Source organism: Salvelinus sp. IW2-2015, unplaced genomic scaffold, assembly GCF_002910315.2.
Source record: "Salvelinus sp. IW2-2015 unplaced genomic scaffold, ASM291031v2 Un_scaffold2712, whole genome shotgun sequence".
In the NCBI taxonomy this organism is placed as follows: Eukaryota; Metazoa; Chordata; class Actinopteri; order Salmoniformes; family Salmonidae; genus Salvelinus; species Salvelinus sp. IW2-2015.
The window spans coordinates 67180-81644 of record NW_019944017.1 but is presented as its reverse complement, the minus strand read 5'-3'; the positions used below and the strand labels follow the sequence as shown (position 1 = coordinate 81644).

Sequence of the window (14465 nt, the reverse complement as noted above, 5' to 3'; positions counted from 1 at the left end):
TCTCTCCAGTGTCAGTCACCCGTCTCATGGTGATGTGGTTGACTAGAATGTCCTCTATCTCCCCAGTGTCAGTACCCTGTCTCATGGTGATGTGGTGACTAGATGTCCTCTGTGGTTGACTAGATGTCCTCTATCTCTCCAGTGTCAGTCACCCTGTCTCACGGTGCTGTGGTTGACTAGATGTCCTCTGTGGTTGACTAGATATCCTCTATCTCCCCAGTGTCAGTCACCCTGTCTCACAGTGCTGTGCTTGACTAGATATTCCTCTATCTCCCAGCGGTCAGTCACCCTGTCTCACAGTCCTGTGGTTGACTAGATGTCTATCTCTCCAGTGTCAGTCACCCTGTCTCATGGTGATGTGGTTGACTAGATGTCCTCTATCTCCCCAGTGTCAGTCACCCTGTCTCACAGTGCTGTGCTTGACTAGATATCCTCTATCTCCCCAGTGTCAGTCACCCTGTCTCACAGTCCTGTGGTTGACTAGATGTCTATCTCTCCAGTGTCAGTCACCCTGTCCATGGTGATGTGGTTGACTAGATGTCCTCTATCTCCCCAGTGTCAGTCACCCTGTCTCATGGTGATGTGGTTGACTAGATGTCCTCTGTGGTTGACTAGATGTCCTCTATCTCTCCAGTGTCAGTCACCCTGTCTCACGGTGCTGTGGTTGACTAGATGTCCTCTGTGGTTGACTAGATATCCTCTATCTCCCCAGTGTCAGTCACCCTGTCTCACAGTGCTTGCTTGACTAGATATCCTCTATCTCCCCAGTGTCAGTCACCCTGTCTCCAGTCCTGTGGTTGACTAGATGTCTATCTCTCCCAGTGTCAGTCACCCTGTCTCATGGTGATGTGGTTGACTAGATGTCCTCATTCCCCAGTGTCAGTCACCCTGTCTCATGGTGATGTGGTTGACTAGATGTCCTCTGTGGTTGACTAGATGTCCTCTATCTCTCCAGTGTCAGTCACCCTGTCTCACGGTGCTGTGGTTGACTAGATGTCCTCTGTGGTTGACTAGATATCCTCTATCTCCCCAGTGTCAGTCACCCTGTCTCACGGTGCTGTGGTTGACTAGATGTCCTCTGTGGTTGACTAGAATCCTCTATCTCTCCCAGTGTCAGTCACCCTGTCTCACAGTGCTGTGGTTGATAGATGTCCTCCTTATGCTCCAGTGTCAGTCACCCTGTCTCACAGTCCTGTGGTTGAATAGAATCTGGTAAATTCAGTCATGTCCATAATTATTGACACCCTTTATAAAGATGAGAGGGGAAAAAAAGCGTGTATAGTTTAACTAATACAAACACTCAGCTGCAATCAGAAAGTATTCAGACCCCTTGACTTTTTCCACATTTTACATACAGTATAGTTTAGTATTTGTTGCTCATCTTTGTCATGGGTGCCAATATTTCTGGACCTGACTGTACATCCACGTTTACAAAGGAATGCATTCCATATGGCACCCTATTCCCTATTATAGTGCACTACATTAGATCAGGGCCCATAGGGAATAGGGTGTCATTTAGGACACATTTCTTTATCTTTACCCTCCAGCACAATCTGCTCACCTATTAACGTGATTGGCAGTTCTATTAGAAATCGTTTGAGGAGTCGAGTGCTGCGGTGTTCATTTTGTCAGTCGTACTACAAGATGAGAGATTCAATAGTAGGTTAGCGAGTGTTGCAGAAGTCCATGTGTCACGCCTGATGACTTGCTTACCGATTCATGTATATTTATGAAAGTGGTTTATATTTCATATCTCACGTCAATGTACTGGTGTTTAAGTATATGTATATAAGAGAGAGAGAGATTAACAAACATAGTGTCATTTTATACTACCAACAAACGGAGCGCTAGCCTGGGTCCCATCTGTTTCTGCTCTCTTTGCCAACTCCTTAGGGATTGGTCATGACTGGCTTCATCATTTCATAAGGAATTGACAAGAGAGCAGAAACAGACTGGCACCCAGGCTAATAAAAAAATGTAGTCTCATTAGGATCCCCATTGGCTGTTGGTATTTCATTAGGATCCCCATTGGCTGTTGGTATTTTATTAGGATCCCCATTGGCTGTKGGTATTTCATTAGGATCCCCATTGGCTGTTGGTATTTTATTAGGATCCCCATTGGCTGTTGTTATTTTATTAGTATCTCCATTGGCTGTTGGGATTTTATTAGGATCCCCATTGGCTGTTGGTATTTCATTAGAATCCCCATTGGCTGTTGCTATTTTATTAGGATCCCCATTGGCTGTTGGTATTTTATTAGGATCCCCATTGGCTGTTACAAAAGCAGCAGCTACTCTTCCTGGTGTCCACACAAAACATGAAACATAATACAGAACATAAATAAACAAGAAGAGCTCAAGAATAGAACTACATGCTTTTAAAACCAGAAAAATATAACTAAAATGTTCTGTACTGACTCAATACTGAGGGAAAAAAAACGGAGATACCAATTATTCTAGTCCCACATTTATCATTTACATTTTCATATATAACATATAAATTCAGTAGCATCTATCAGTACATACACACAACATATTTAGGTCAAATAGGGGAGAGGCATTGTGTTTCTTAAAGCCAGGTTTGCTGTTCACTTGAGCCATCTGAGATTAAAGGGATTTCCATGGAATCATGGCTCTATATCATACTGTAYGTTTTCTTGAATTYGTTCTGGATTTGGGGACTGTGAAAAGACCCCTGGTGGCATGTCTGCAGGGRTAAGTGTGTGTGTCAGAGTTGTGTGTAAGTTGACTATGCAAACACTTTGGTAGTTTCAACATCCTCATAGCGGTTATTTTGATGGTGTCCGAGGTGGAACTGAGCTGTTAAATCCACAAGTGGCTCCCGGCATTATACCTAAAATCCCATGCAGATTTGTTTACAAGTTGGAACACTGCAATGTGATATGTAATCTCCACCTTGATAATGGAAATCCTCATTATTTTGTTTAATGCGTAATTATTTCTATGTAGCCTACAGGTTCTGAACTTCTAATGCGAGTTGGGAGGTGTGGGCTTCTAGCGGGGAGGGTGTGGCTTTTAGCGGGGAGGGTATGGCTTCTAGTGGTGAGGTGTGTGGCTTCTAGTGGGGAGGGTGTGGACTTATCTAGTTGGGGAAGAGGGTGTGCTTTCTTTAAGTTGGGGGAAGCGTTGTGAGCTATACTTTGGGTGTGGGGGGGTGGTGGCTTCTAGTGTGAGGGCGTGGTGGCGTATAAGTGGGGAGGGGTGTGGCTTTCGAGGTGGCGGATGGAGTATGGACTTCGGATAGTGGGGGTGTGGCTGTCTTAGTGGTGAGCGTGTGGCTTTTCTAGTGGGGAGGGTGGTAGGCTTTATGCGTGAGGTTCTGGCTGTCTAGTGGGGAGGGGTGTGTGCTTTTTCTAGTGGGGTGGGTGGTGGCTGCTTCTAGTGGAGGGTGGAGGGTTGTGGGCTTCAGTGCGGACGCCATGGGGATGGGCTTCTAGTGGGGCGGACGCGGGTGTGCTTTCTAATGGGGCGGGTGCTGGCTTCTAAGGGCGGGAGGATGTGGCTTCTAGTGGGAGGGGTGGCTGTCTAGTGGGTAGGGTGTTTGGCTTGCTAAGTGGGAAGGTGGCTCGTAGTGGGGGAGGGTGTGGCTTCTAGTGGGGCGGGTGTGGCTTCTAGTGGGGAGGGTGTGGCTTCTAGTGGGGCGGGTGTTGCTTCATGACAATGATCGTATGTGTAGCCGCTCACCGATTTGACGGTTCCAACGCAGTTCCACCTCAGACACAGCCAAAACAGTCGCTATGCATGTGTCTGCTATCGTTRGTTAACGCTTGATCTGATTGAATCTAGGCCTAAATCAAGGACAGACCTCTCCCCATCTGAATATGTTTTGACCATGACAGTTTACAATCCAAGGTAATGCCAAGTAATTTAGTCTCCTCAACTTGCTCAACAGCCAAATGATTCATTATCAGACTCAGCTGAGGTCTAKAACKTAGGGAATTACTTGTACCAAATACAATGCTTTTAGTTGTAGAGATGCTCAGGACTAATRTATTACTGGCCACCCATTCTAAAACTGACTGCAACTCTTTGTTAAGTGTTGCAGTAATTTTATTAGCCGTGGTTGCTGACATGTATAATGTTGAATCATCAGCATATATAGACACACATGCTTAACTTAAAACTCGTGGCAGGTCATTTAATCTGGGTTTCTGTATAACACTTTGTGACATCCGTTGATGTAAAAAGGGCTTTATAAATACATTTGATTGATTAGTAAAAAAAAAWRTAGAAAAGAGTAGTGGGCCTAGAGAGCTGCCCTGCGGTACACCACACTTTACATGTTTGACATTAGAGAAGCTTCCATTAAAGAAAACCCTCTGAGTTCTATTAGTTAGATAGCTCTGAATCCACAATATGGCAGAGGTTGAAAAGCCATAGGACATACGTTTTTTCAATAATAAGACATGGTCAATAATATCAAAGGCTGCACTGAAATCTAACAATACAGCTCCACACAATTTTCTTGTTATACATTTTTTTATTTTCTTTCAACCAATCATCAGTCATGTGTGTCAGTGCAGTACTGTACATGTCGAGTGCCCTTCTCTATAAGCATGCTGAAAGTCTGTTGTTAATTTGTTTACAGAGAAATAGCATTGTATTTGGTCAATCACCATTTAAAAAATAAAAAATTGTTTGCTAAGAGTCGGCAGCAAGCTGATTGGTCAGCTGTTAGAACCAGTAAATGATGCTTTACCATTCTTGGGTGGCGGAATTACTTTGGTTTCCCTCCAGTTCTGAGGACAATTATTTTTCTCCAGACTCAGATGAAAGATATGACAAATAGGAGTGGCTATATAGTGTGAATCCATGTTGACTTGAAGTTCAACTGAATCAAGTGAGTGCTTGTCCTTTCTTTATCCTTCATTTTGATGCAAGTGACTGATGGCTTCTTACACCTTTTCTATTGATGATTCTTGCAAGAGGATATTGTCCTATGTACATGCATGTCCTCTACAGCTAGTCCCTCTCTTCCCAGGTTGGTCTTGTGTTGTGTTGGGTAGTGTCCCAGGTTGGTCTTGTGTTGTGTTGGGTAGTGTCCCAGGTTGGTCTTGTGTTGTGTTGGGTAGTGTCCCAGGTTGGTCTAGTGCTGTGTAGTGTAGTGTCCCAGCCTGGTCCTCTACAGCTCGTCCCTCTCCTCTCCATCACAGTGACATGCTTCCCTCTGGCTGTTCATGAAGGATCTGCATCCCAGCGTCCACACTGTGTTGTACAGAGCATCTGCTACAGACTCACAGGCTGGGAGAGAAAGAGACAGGGTTAGTGTTAGGAATTTTGTTAATAAATAGTTAAAACTAATTCTAGCTTTAGATAAAAATATAACAAATTGAACTCTGCATGCCTGGTGAAAAGAGATTTGTGTTGTGGGTTATAAAGTAAGCAGAAAGGGTCATTAAACTCTGGTTGAACTGACCCAACTTAGCCCTGAGATGTTTAGATAAGGCTGTGGGTCACTTTTTAGGTCTTYCATTATCTTGAGTTGTCTGCTCAAGTGGTAATCAATTATAGTGAGCCTTCAGGATAAATGATTATATAGTGTTTCATGTGAGTGCCCTGTGAGGTTAGAATGAACTTTTGAACCTGTTTTCTATTTGATTAGGACAATGAGACGCATTCTGTAACTCTTGTGTCACATATGTGAAAAATCTTTGTTGTATGATCAAATGGGAGCTTGCTCCGAAATAAAACACTATATTCACTTTTAATATGACTGATATCCTGTCTATTTTAGTGTTATAAGATCTTAGCAAATTCTTATAAATAGACAGTTTGAATTAGATTAATGAGTATATTGTAGAATTATTTAAATTCCACTAACAGTTGGGTTGACGAGAGAGAACGAGAGAGAGAGAGAGAGAGGACGAGAGAGAGAAGAGAGGAGAGAGAAGAGAGAAGAGAGAGAGAGAGAAGAGAGAGAGAGAGAGGAGAGAATGAGAAGAGAGAGAGGAGAGAGAGAGAGAGAGAGAGAGAGAGAGAGAAGAGAAGGAGAGAGAGAGGAGAGAGAGAGAGAGAGAGAGAGAGAGAGAGAGAGAGAGAGAGAGAGAGAAGAGAGAGCTCCTGAGTTATCGCAAAAAAATGATTTATAGTTGGATATAAATGAAGTATAAACTTGCCATTATTTTCGCAGGATTTATACAGAGTACTACCTCTACATTAAAACCTTCACATCAAATTCCTAAAACTTTTGGACTAAATTACTGAATGGATTCTTACTCTCCAAGGAAAATAAGAAAATAATAGAGGAGTGAGCAGTGGCTAAGGCAGCATGAAGGAGGTAGGGAGAGGAACCATGGCAAGTCTACAGCTACTGAAGGAGGAGGGAAGGGTAGCACCATGGAAAAAAGCAGCTAAGGCAGTGACAGGAGGAGGGAGACGAACATGGACAGCTAACAGTACGAAGGAGGAGGCGAGAGGAACACATTGTAAATCCAGTCCAGCTAGTGAAAAGAAGCGAGGGAGGAACACATGGAAAGCTACAGCAGTGAGAGGACGATGAGCAGGGAACACATGGAACAGCTACAACAGCAGTGAAGGAGGATGGGAGAGGAATCACATTTGAACAAGCACAGCAGTGAGAGGAGAAGAGAAGAGGACACATGGAACAAGATACAGCAGTGTTAAGGAGAGAGAGAGAGGAACACATGAACAGCTAACAGCAGTGAAAGGAGGAGAGAGAACACATAGGTACAGCTAACAGCAGTGAAGGAGGAGAGAGAGGACACAATGGAACAGCTAACAGCAAGTGAAGGAGGAGGGGAGGCACACATGGAACAGCTAACAGCAGTGAGAAGGAGGAGAGGCCACAATGGAACAGCTAACAGCAGTGAAGGAGGAGGAGAAGAGGCACCATGGTACACGCTAACCGCAGTGAAAAGGAGGAGAGGAGGAACACATGGTACAGCTAACAGCAGTGAAGGAGGAGAGAGAGGAACACATGGAACAGCTAACACAGTAGAAGGAGGAGAGAGAGGAACACATGGAACAGCTAACAGCAGTGAGGAGCGAAGAGAGAGGACACATGAACAGCATACAGAAAGTGAAGGGGAGGATGCAGATCACATTAACAGCTAACAGCAGTGAAGGAGAGAGAGAGGAACACATGGCATACAGCTGAACAGCAGTGAAGGAGGAGAGAGAGGGAACACATGGAACAGCTAACAGCAGTGAAGGAGGAGAAAGGAGAGGACACATGGACAGCGCTAACAGCAGTGAAGGAGGAGGAGAGGACAGCAATGGAACAGCATACAAGCAGTGAAGCCGGAGAGAGGAGAGAAGAGGAAACATGGAACGCTAACAGCAGTGAAGGAGAGAGAGGAGGGACACATGGAACAGCTAACAGCAGTGAGGAGGAGAGAGAGGAACACATGGAACAGCAACAACAGTGAAGAGGAGAGAGAGGGGAACACATGGAACAAGCTAACAGCACATAAGAAGGAGAGCGGAGAGACACATGGAACAGCTAACAGCAGTGAAGGAGGTGGAGAGGAGGAACACATGGAACAGCTAACAGCGCGTGAAGGCGAGAGGAGGAAACAGGAAAGCTAAGAGTGCAGAAGGAGATCACATGGAACAGATAACAAGCGTGAGTAGGAAAAATACAAGGGAAAGCCTAAACCGGAGAGAGAAGAGGACATGAAAGGCTACAGCAGTGGAATAAGAGACGCATGGACCACTCAGCATGAAGGAGCAGAGGCAGGGACCAGGCGCTACAGCAGTAAGCAATGCAGCACAGTGAAGAGAGAAGGACAGAACGCACACGAGGAAAGACAAAACACTCACGAGGAAGGACAGAGCGTGTCGGAGGCAGGACGCTAGAGAGCAGAACACACTCAGACAGACCCACCCAACACCAAATGACAACCGAACCCACCCAAAACAGCACCCCCCCTATCAGACACCCCAACCCTCTACAGACCCAACCCCCTCCTAAGCCCACCTCCTAACAACCCCAACCACACTCTTAACAGACCCGACCACCTAACGACCCACCTTCTAACAGCCCACCCTCCTAACAGACCCCACCCCCTTCTAACAGACCCCACCCACTGCCTAACAGACCCCACCCGCTAACAGCCCCACCTCCCTTCTAATTGACCCACCCCTTCACTAACAGACCCCACCCCCTCCTAACAGACCCCACCCACTCCCAAACAGACCCACCCTCCTACAGACGCCACCCCTCCTAACAGACCCCACCCCCTCCCAACAGACCCCACCACTCCTCCAGCCACCAACACCTCCTAAAACCAGAACGCCACTACCTCCTACCAGACCCCAGCCTCCCAACACAACAGACCTCACCCCTCCTACAGACCCCACTCACCTCCTAACAGCCACCGCTAACAACCCCACCCCCCCCCCAACAGACCCCACCCTTCGCAACAGCCTCACTCCCTCCTAACAGACCCCACTCCCTCCTAACCAGACCCCACCCCCTCCTACCGAGACCCCACCCCTCCCAACAGAACCCCACCCCCTTCATACCGAACCCACCTCCTCTTCTACCAGGACCCCACTCCCTCTACCAGACCCTACCCCTCCTAACAGACCCCACCCCTCCAGGACCCAACCCTCCCAGACAACCCTACCACCTCTACAGACCCACCCCCTCCTACAGACCCCACCACCTCCACCAGACCCCACCTCTCCTAGCAGCCCTACCTGTCACATCTCCGGAACAGCTCTCCCTGTTCCAGCTCTCGCTGATAGCTTCTGACAACCCCACTGAGGAACACACCAAAGCCAGAGAATTGTTTGCTCTTCATTGACTCAATGGAACATACAATCAAGAGAATAACAAAACACAAAGTGGCAACTAGGTCAACAATAGCAACCTGGCTGGTGCCAGACAAACACTAGGCATAATCTGGAAGCTGTTTTCAGAGGCAGACTAGGGTCCCCCAGCCACATCATAATTCTCACACGGGAACAAACGACCTGAGGCCCGCAGGACAAGGCTGGCCACAACACTCAAAGCGAGTGACTCTTGAACAAGCTTCGTTCCACTTTCCCAAACACAATCGGTTATCTCCACCCGCTTACCCCGACCCAAAAAACGACTATCATCCTGCCACCATACAGCGGGTGAATCAAGCATTCTCCGGACTGTGCGCTCGAAAACTATGTCTTAACCCTGGCCCACCACTCCCACCTGGACATGAGCGCCTTTACCCTGACTAGAAATTAGTAAGGAAATAATTCAACAGAGAAAAATGGCCACCTTATACGTCGTGTATCCCCAGAACTCCCATACTTTAACGATGACAGGCTATCCGCTTGACGGTGAGATCAACCATATTCAGGCCCAGGGACATGTACTAGTCTAGTGGCCGACACTAAAAATGCCAGAACTGGACAAGACCTGACACCCCTCAGCACACAGGGGGACAAACACCTACCTGGAGGTGACAGCATTCCTCCCAATATGCCCCCTAGACACAACTATTGAACATAACCAACAAAAACGGGTCACAAACTCTGCAGCTCTGACGCACAGCTAGGTCTGTACATAGCCAATGGTAGTCTTGAGGGGACTCTAGGTAGGTAAACTATAGCTCATCTTTGGCAGTAGTACTGGTAGATACTTTCTCACTGACTCAACCAGAGTCTCTCAGAGCGTTCACCAGTCAGCCCACTGCACCCCTATCAGATCACAGAAATCAACAGTCTACTAGAACGAGCAATACTTCAGTCATGAAGCATTCCAAATCCTTAGTAATTGCAGTAGAAAAGCTAACAGTATATTTGCTTTAGCTTCCCTTTCGAATCTAAAAATGTCAAGGAGACCAACCGAAAAAAATCGCAACAACAATGATAATATGGTTGATGAAGAGATACAAACCTAGAAGCAAGATTGAGAACTGTCTCAACCTCAACTCTTATAGAGAACCAGAAAACTGAGTCTACGCTTCACTATGGTGAATCATAAAAATACAGAAATATCACTACGGAAAAAGAAGAACAGCACGTCAGATATCAGCTCTATGTAATAGATTCAAAGCCTGGGAAAAATTCGGAAACACACTTGTCACGTTCCTGACCTTAGTTTCCTTTGTTTGTCTTTATTAGGTTGGTCAGGACGTGGCGTGGGTGGGCTTATAGTCCTATGTTCTATTTTTAGGTTAGGTTGGTTCTTATTGGCCTGATATGGTTTCTCAAGTCAGAGGCAGGTGTTTTTTTTTATTTTATATTTTATTTTGTAAATTGTCACCTTTATTATCACCAAGCGTAGGCTAGTTGAGAACAAGTTCTCATTGCAACTGCACCTGGCAAGATAAAGCATGCAGTGTGACAAACAACACGATTCCTGAGTAAACAATAAACAAGTCAATAACATGGTAGAAAAAAGAGAAATCTATATACACTGTGTGCAAAAGGCATGAGTGGGCAATAAATCGAATAATTCACAATTTAGCAGATTAACACTGCGAGTGCTAAATAATCATCATGATCATGTGTGCAAGACAGAGATAGCTGATGTGCAAAACGACGCAAAAAGAATAAATAAAAAGCAGTATTGGGGGACTGAGGAGGTAAATTGGGTGGTGTAGTTTACCAAGAGGACTATTACGCTTGCAGCGATCGGTTAAGCTGCTCGGATAGCAGATTTTTAAAGTTGTTTGAGGAGATACAAAGTCTCCTCTTCAGAGATTTTTGCAATTCGTTCCAGTGCGCAGCAAGAGAACTGGAAGCAGGAAAGGCTTTCGCAAATGAGGTTTGCTATAGGGATGATCAGTTGAATACACCTGCCTGGACGCGTGTGTGCGGGTGGTGTAGCCATCGTGACCATTGAACTGGAGATAAGGCGGCACTTGTCTAGTCATAGCTTTGATGACTGGATGCCAGTGGGTTGACGAACATGTAGCGAGGGCAAGCCGACTAGGGCTACAGGTGCAGTGGTGGCGGCGTATAAGGTGTTAGTAACAAAACGATTGATAAACTGCATCTCCAGTTTTGCTGAGTACGAAGTTATGGATGCTATTTTGTGATGAATGAGTGGGAGTAGATAGTCAGTTTTTACTAGGGTAAGTTTGCCGGCCGTGAGTGAAGGAAGACTTTCGTTAGACGACGCAATCAAAGGCGATTCTTGAATGTTGATTATTGGATTTGGAAGAAAATAGTTTGGATATGAGTCTGAATGAGAGTTTTGCAGTCTAGCCAGACACTAGTACTTATAGATGCTCCCACATATTCTAGTCGGACCGTCCAGGGTGGTGATGCTAGTCGGCGTGCGGGTCGCAGGCCAACCGGTTGAAAGCAGCTTTGGTTTTAACTATGCGTTCTAAGAGCAGTTGAGGCACGGAGGAGTGTTGTCTATGGCTTTGAAGCTCGTTGGAGGTACGATAAGCAGTGTCCAAGGAAGGGCGGAGAGTATAATAGAATGGTTCGTCTGCGTAGAGGTGGATCAAGGAATGCCCCGCAGCATTTTCAGAGCAATCAATGATGTATCCAGAGAACAAGAGTCGGCGCCGAGAATTGAACCATAGTGTCCCCATAGAAGACTGCAAGGACCGGACGATCTGCCTCCGATTGACACACTGGAACTCTTCTGCAAAGTAGTTGGGTGAACGCAAAGGCATCATTAGAAAACCGAGCTCTGAGTCCTGCGCGATATAGAATATGGTGATTTGACAGAGTCGAAGAGCCTTGGCCCAGGTCGATGAAACGTGCTGCACAGTATGTCTTTTGATCGATGGCGTTATGATTCGTTTAGTACTTGAAGCGTGGGCTGAGTGCACCTGCCGGCTCTGGAAACCGGATTGCACAGCGGAGATAAGTACGGTGGGGGAATTCGAGATTCAGTGATCTGGTTGTGTTGACTTTGCTTTCGAGACCTTAGATTAGGCAGGGCAGGGAATGGATAGTAGGGTACTGTACAGTTTGCGGTCCAGGGTGTTCCCCCTTTGAAGAGGGGATGACCGCGGAGCTTTTCCAATCCTTGGGGATCTCAGATGATACGAACGGAGATTTGAACAGCTGGTTGATTAGGGGGTCGACAATGCGGCGGACAGTGTTCAGCAGAATAGGGGTCCAGAATTGTCGAAGCCCATTGCAGTTTGTATGGTCAGTTTTCCATGCTGCTTTTCAGAACATCTGCTATCTGGAGTTGGGAAAGGAATACTGGGGGGGTCTTGGGAGTACAGCGGGTCTTGCGGGGGGGCTGTTGGCCAAGGTTGGAGTCGCCAGGAGGAAGGCATGGCCAGCCATTGAGAAACTGCTTGTTGAAGTCTTCGATTATCGGTCATTTGACCGTGTTACCTGCCTCAGTGCATTCAGCTGAGCAGAGTGCTCTTGTTCTCCATGACTTTACAGTATCCCAGAACTTTTTGGAGTTAGAGCTACAGGATGCAAATTTCTGCTTGAAAAAGCCTGCCTTTGCTTTCCTGACTGACTGCGTGTATTGTTCCTACTTCCCTGAACAGTTGCATATCGCGGGTCTCGCATGCTATTGCAGTTCCGCCACAGGATGTTCTTGTGCTGGTCGAGGGCAAGTAGGTCTGCTGATGAACAAGGGCTATATCTTGCTTGGTTTGCATTTTTTGACGGAGCATGCTTGTCTATATGCGTGAGAAGTAACATTAAAGAATGACCAGGGCATCTCAACTGACGGGATGAGGTCAATATCCTTCCAGGGTACCCGGGCCAGGTCGATTAGAAAGGCCTGCTCGCAGAAGTGTTTTAGGGAGCGTTTGACAGTGATGAGGGGTGGTCGTTTGACCGCGGACCCGTGGCGGATACAGGCAATGAGGCAGTGATCGCTGAGATCTTGATTGAAGACAGCAGAGGTGTATTTGGAGGGCAGGTTGGTCAGGATAATGTCTATTAGGGTGCCCATGTTTACGGTTTTACGTTGTCTCTGATTGGGAACCATATTTAGGTTGCCTGTTTTCACTATTGGTTTGTGGGTGATTGTTCCTGTTCGTGCGTTCATGTGTTCTATGTTCACTAGTTCAGGACTGTAGCTTCGTTGGTTTTCGTCTGTTCATTGTTTTTGTTCGTATTGAAAAAGTATTCCAATAAATATGGAAACGTACGACGCTACGCTTTGGTCCTCCTCCCCTTCCACCGACGAAAGACGTTACAACACTAAACAAACAACAACACGAAGAGTTATCTATCCAAAATGGAGATAAACCACTTCTCTAATCTTTTTGGCTCTATACCAAAAAAACAGTAAAACCATATACATGATCAAAAATAAATCTTAGAATCAGCTATTAAGGGATAGGCCCCTTTTTTCTCCACTTCCTGTCTGAATGACGTGCCCAAATCAAACTKCMTGTAGCTCAGGCCCTGAAGCCAGGATATGCATATAATTGATACCATTGGAAAGAAAACAGTTTGAAGTTTGTGGAAATGTTACAATAATGTAGGAGAATATAACACAATAGATATGGTAGGAGAAAATCCAAAGAAAAAGCAACCAGATTTTYTGTTGTTGTTGAGAGACCATCCTCTTAGAAATGCAAGAGAAAGGTCATATTGAAAATGAGCTCCCTGGATGCAATTCCACAGTGTGTCAGCAGTCTATGTTCAAGGTTTCAGGCTTGTAACTTCAAAAACGAATAAGAAATATCAGTTTTAGTAGAAGGACACAGTCTTGGAAATTTGTGTTTGCGAGTGCCATGAAGACATTACGCACCTGCTAAAAAGAAGTATGTTAAATTGGAAACCGATTTTAGCAGGTGCGTAATGTCTTCATGGCACTCGCAAACACAAATTTCCAAGACTGTGTCCTTCTACTAAAACTGATATTTCTTATTCGTTTTTGAAGTTACAAGCCTGAAACCTTGAACATAGACTGGCTGACACACTGTGGAATTGCATCCAGGGAGCTCATTTTCAATATGACCTTTCTCTTGCATTTCTAAGAGATGGTCTCTCAACAACAACAGAAAATCTGGTTGCTTTTTCTTTGGATTTTCTCCTACCATATCTATTGTGTTATATTTCCTACATTATTGTAACATTTCCACAAACTTCAAACTGTTTTCTTTCCAATGGTATCAATTATATGCATATCCTGGCTTCAGGGCCTGAGCTACATGCAGTTTGATTTTGGCACGTCATTCAGACAGGAAGTGGAGAAAAAAGGGGCCTATCCCTTAATAGCTGATTCTAAGATTTATTTTTGATCATGTATATTTTACTGTTTTTTTGGTATAGAGCCAAAAAGATTAGAGAAGTGGTTTATCTCCATTTTGGATAGATAACTCTTCGTGTTGTTGTTGTTTAGTGTTTGTAACGTCTTTCGTCGGTGGAAGGGGAGGAGGACCAAAGCGTAGCGCGTACGTTTCCATATTTATTGGAATACTTTTTCAATACGAACAAAACAATGAACAGACGAAAACCAACGAAGCTACAGTCCTGAACTAGTGAACATAGAACACATGAACGCACGAACAGGAACAATCACCCCACAACCAATAGTGAAACAGGGCA

The 14465-nt window shown here is 45.5% G+C and overlaps 1 protein-coding gene and 1 long non-coding RNA gene across 2 annotated transcripts in view; both read right to left on the bottom strand.

Annotated features, from left to right (window-relative positions):
• The window catches only part of LOC139025453 (uncharacterized), a 1000-nt gene extending 747 nt beyond the window's left edge, over window positions 1-253 (bottom strand). Inside the window, exons 1-2 of the long non-coding RNA XR_011477042.1 lie at window positions 178-253; window positions 44-80 (exon numbers count right to left, since the gene is read on the bottom strand). This is a non-coding gene — a long non-coding RNA (uncharacterized lncRNA). The remainder of the gene's footprint in view (window positions 1-43; window positions 81-177) is intronic.
• Window positions 254-4654: 4401 nt separating this feature from the next.
• Window positions 4655-14465, bottom strand: part of LOC112074600 (group XIIB secretory phospholipase A2-like protein) — a 25175-nt gene continuing 15364 nt past the window's right edge. The window contains exon 5 of the mRNA XM_024141747.1: window positions 4655-5261. Coding sequence (XP_023997515.1) covers window positions 5143-5261 — 119 coding nt within the window. The 3' untranslated portion in view covers window positions 4655-5142. The remainder of the gene's footprint in view (window positions 5262-14465) is intronic.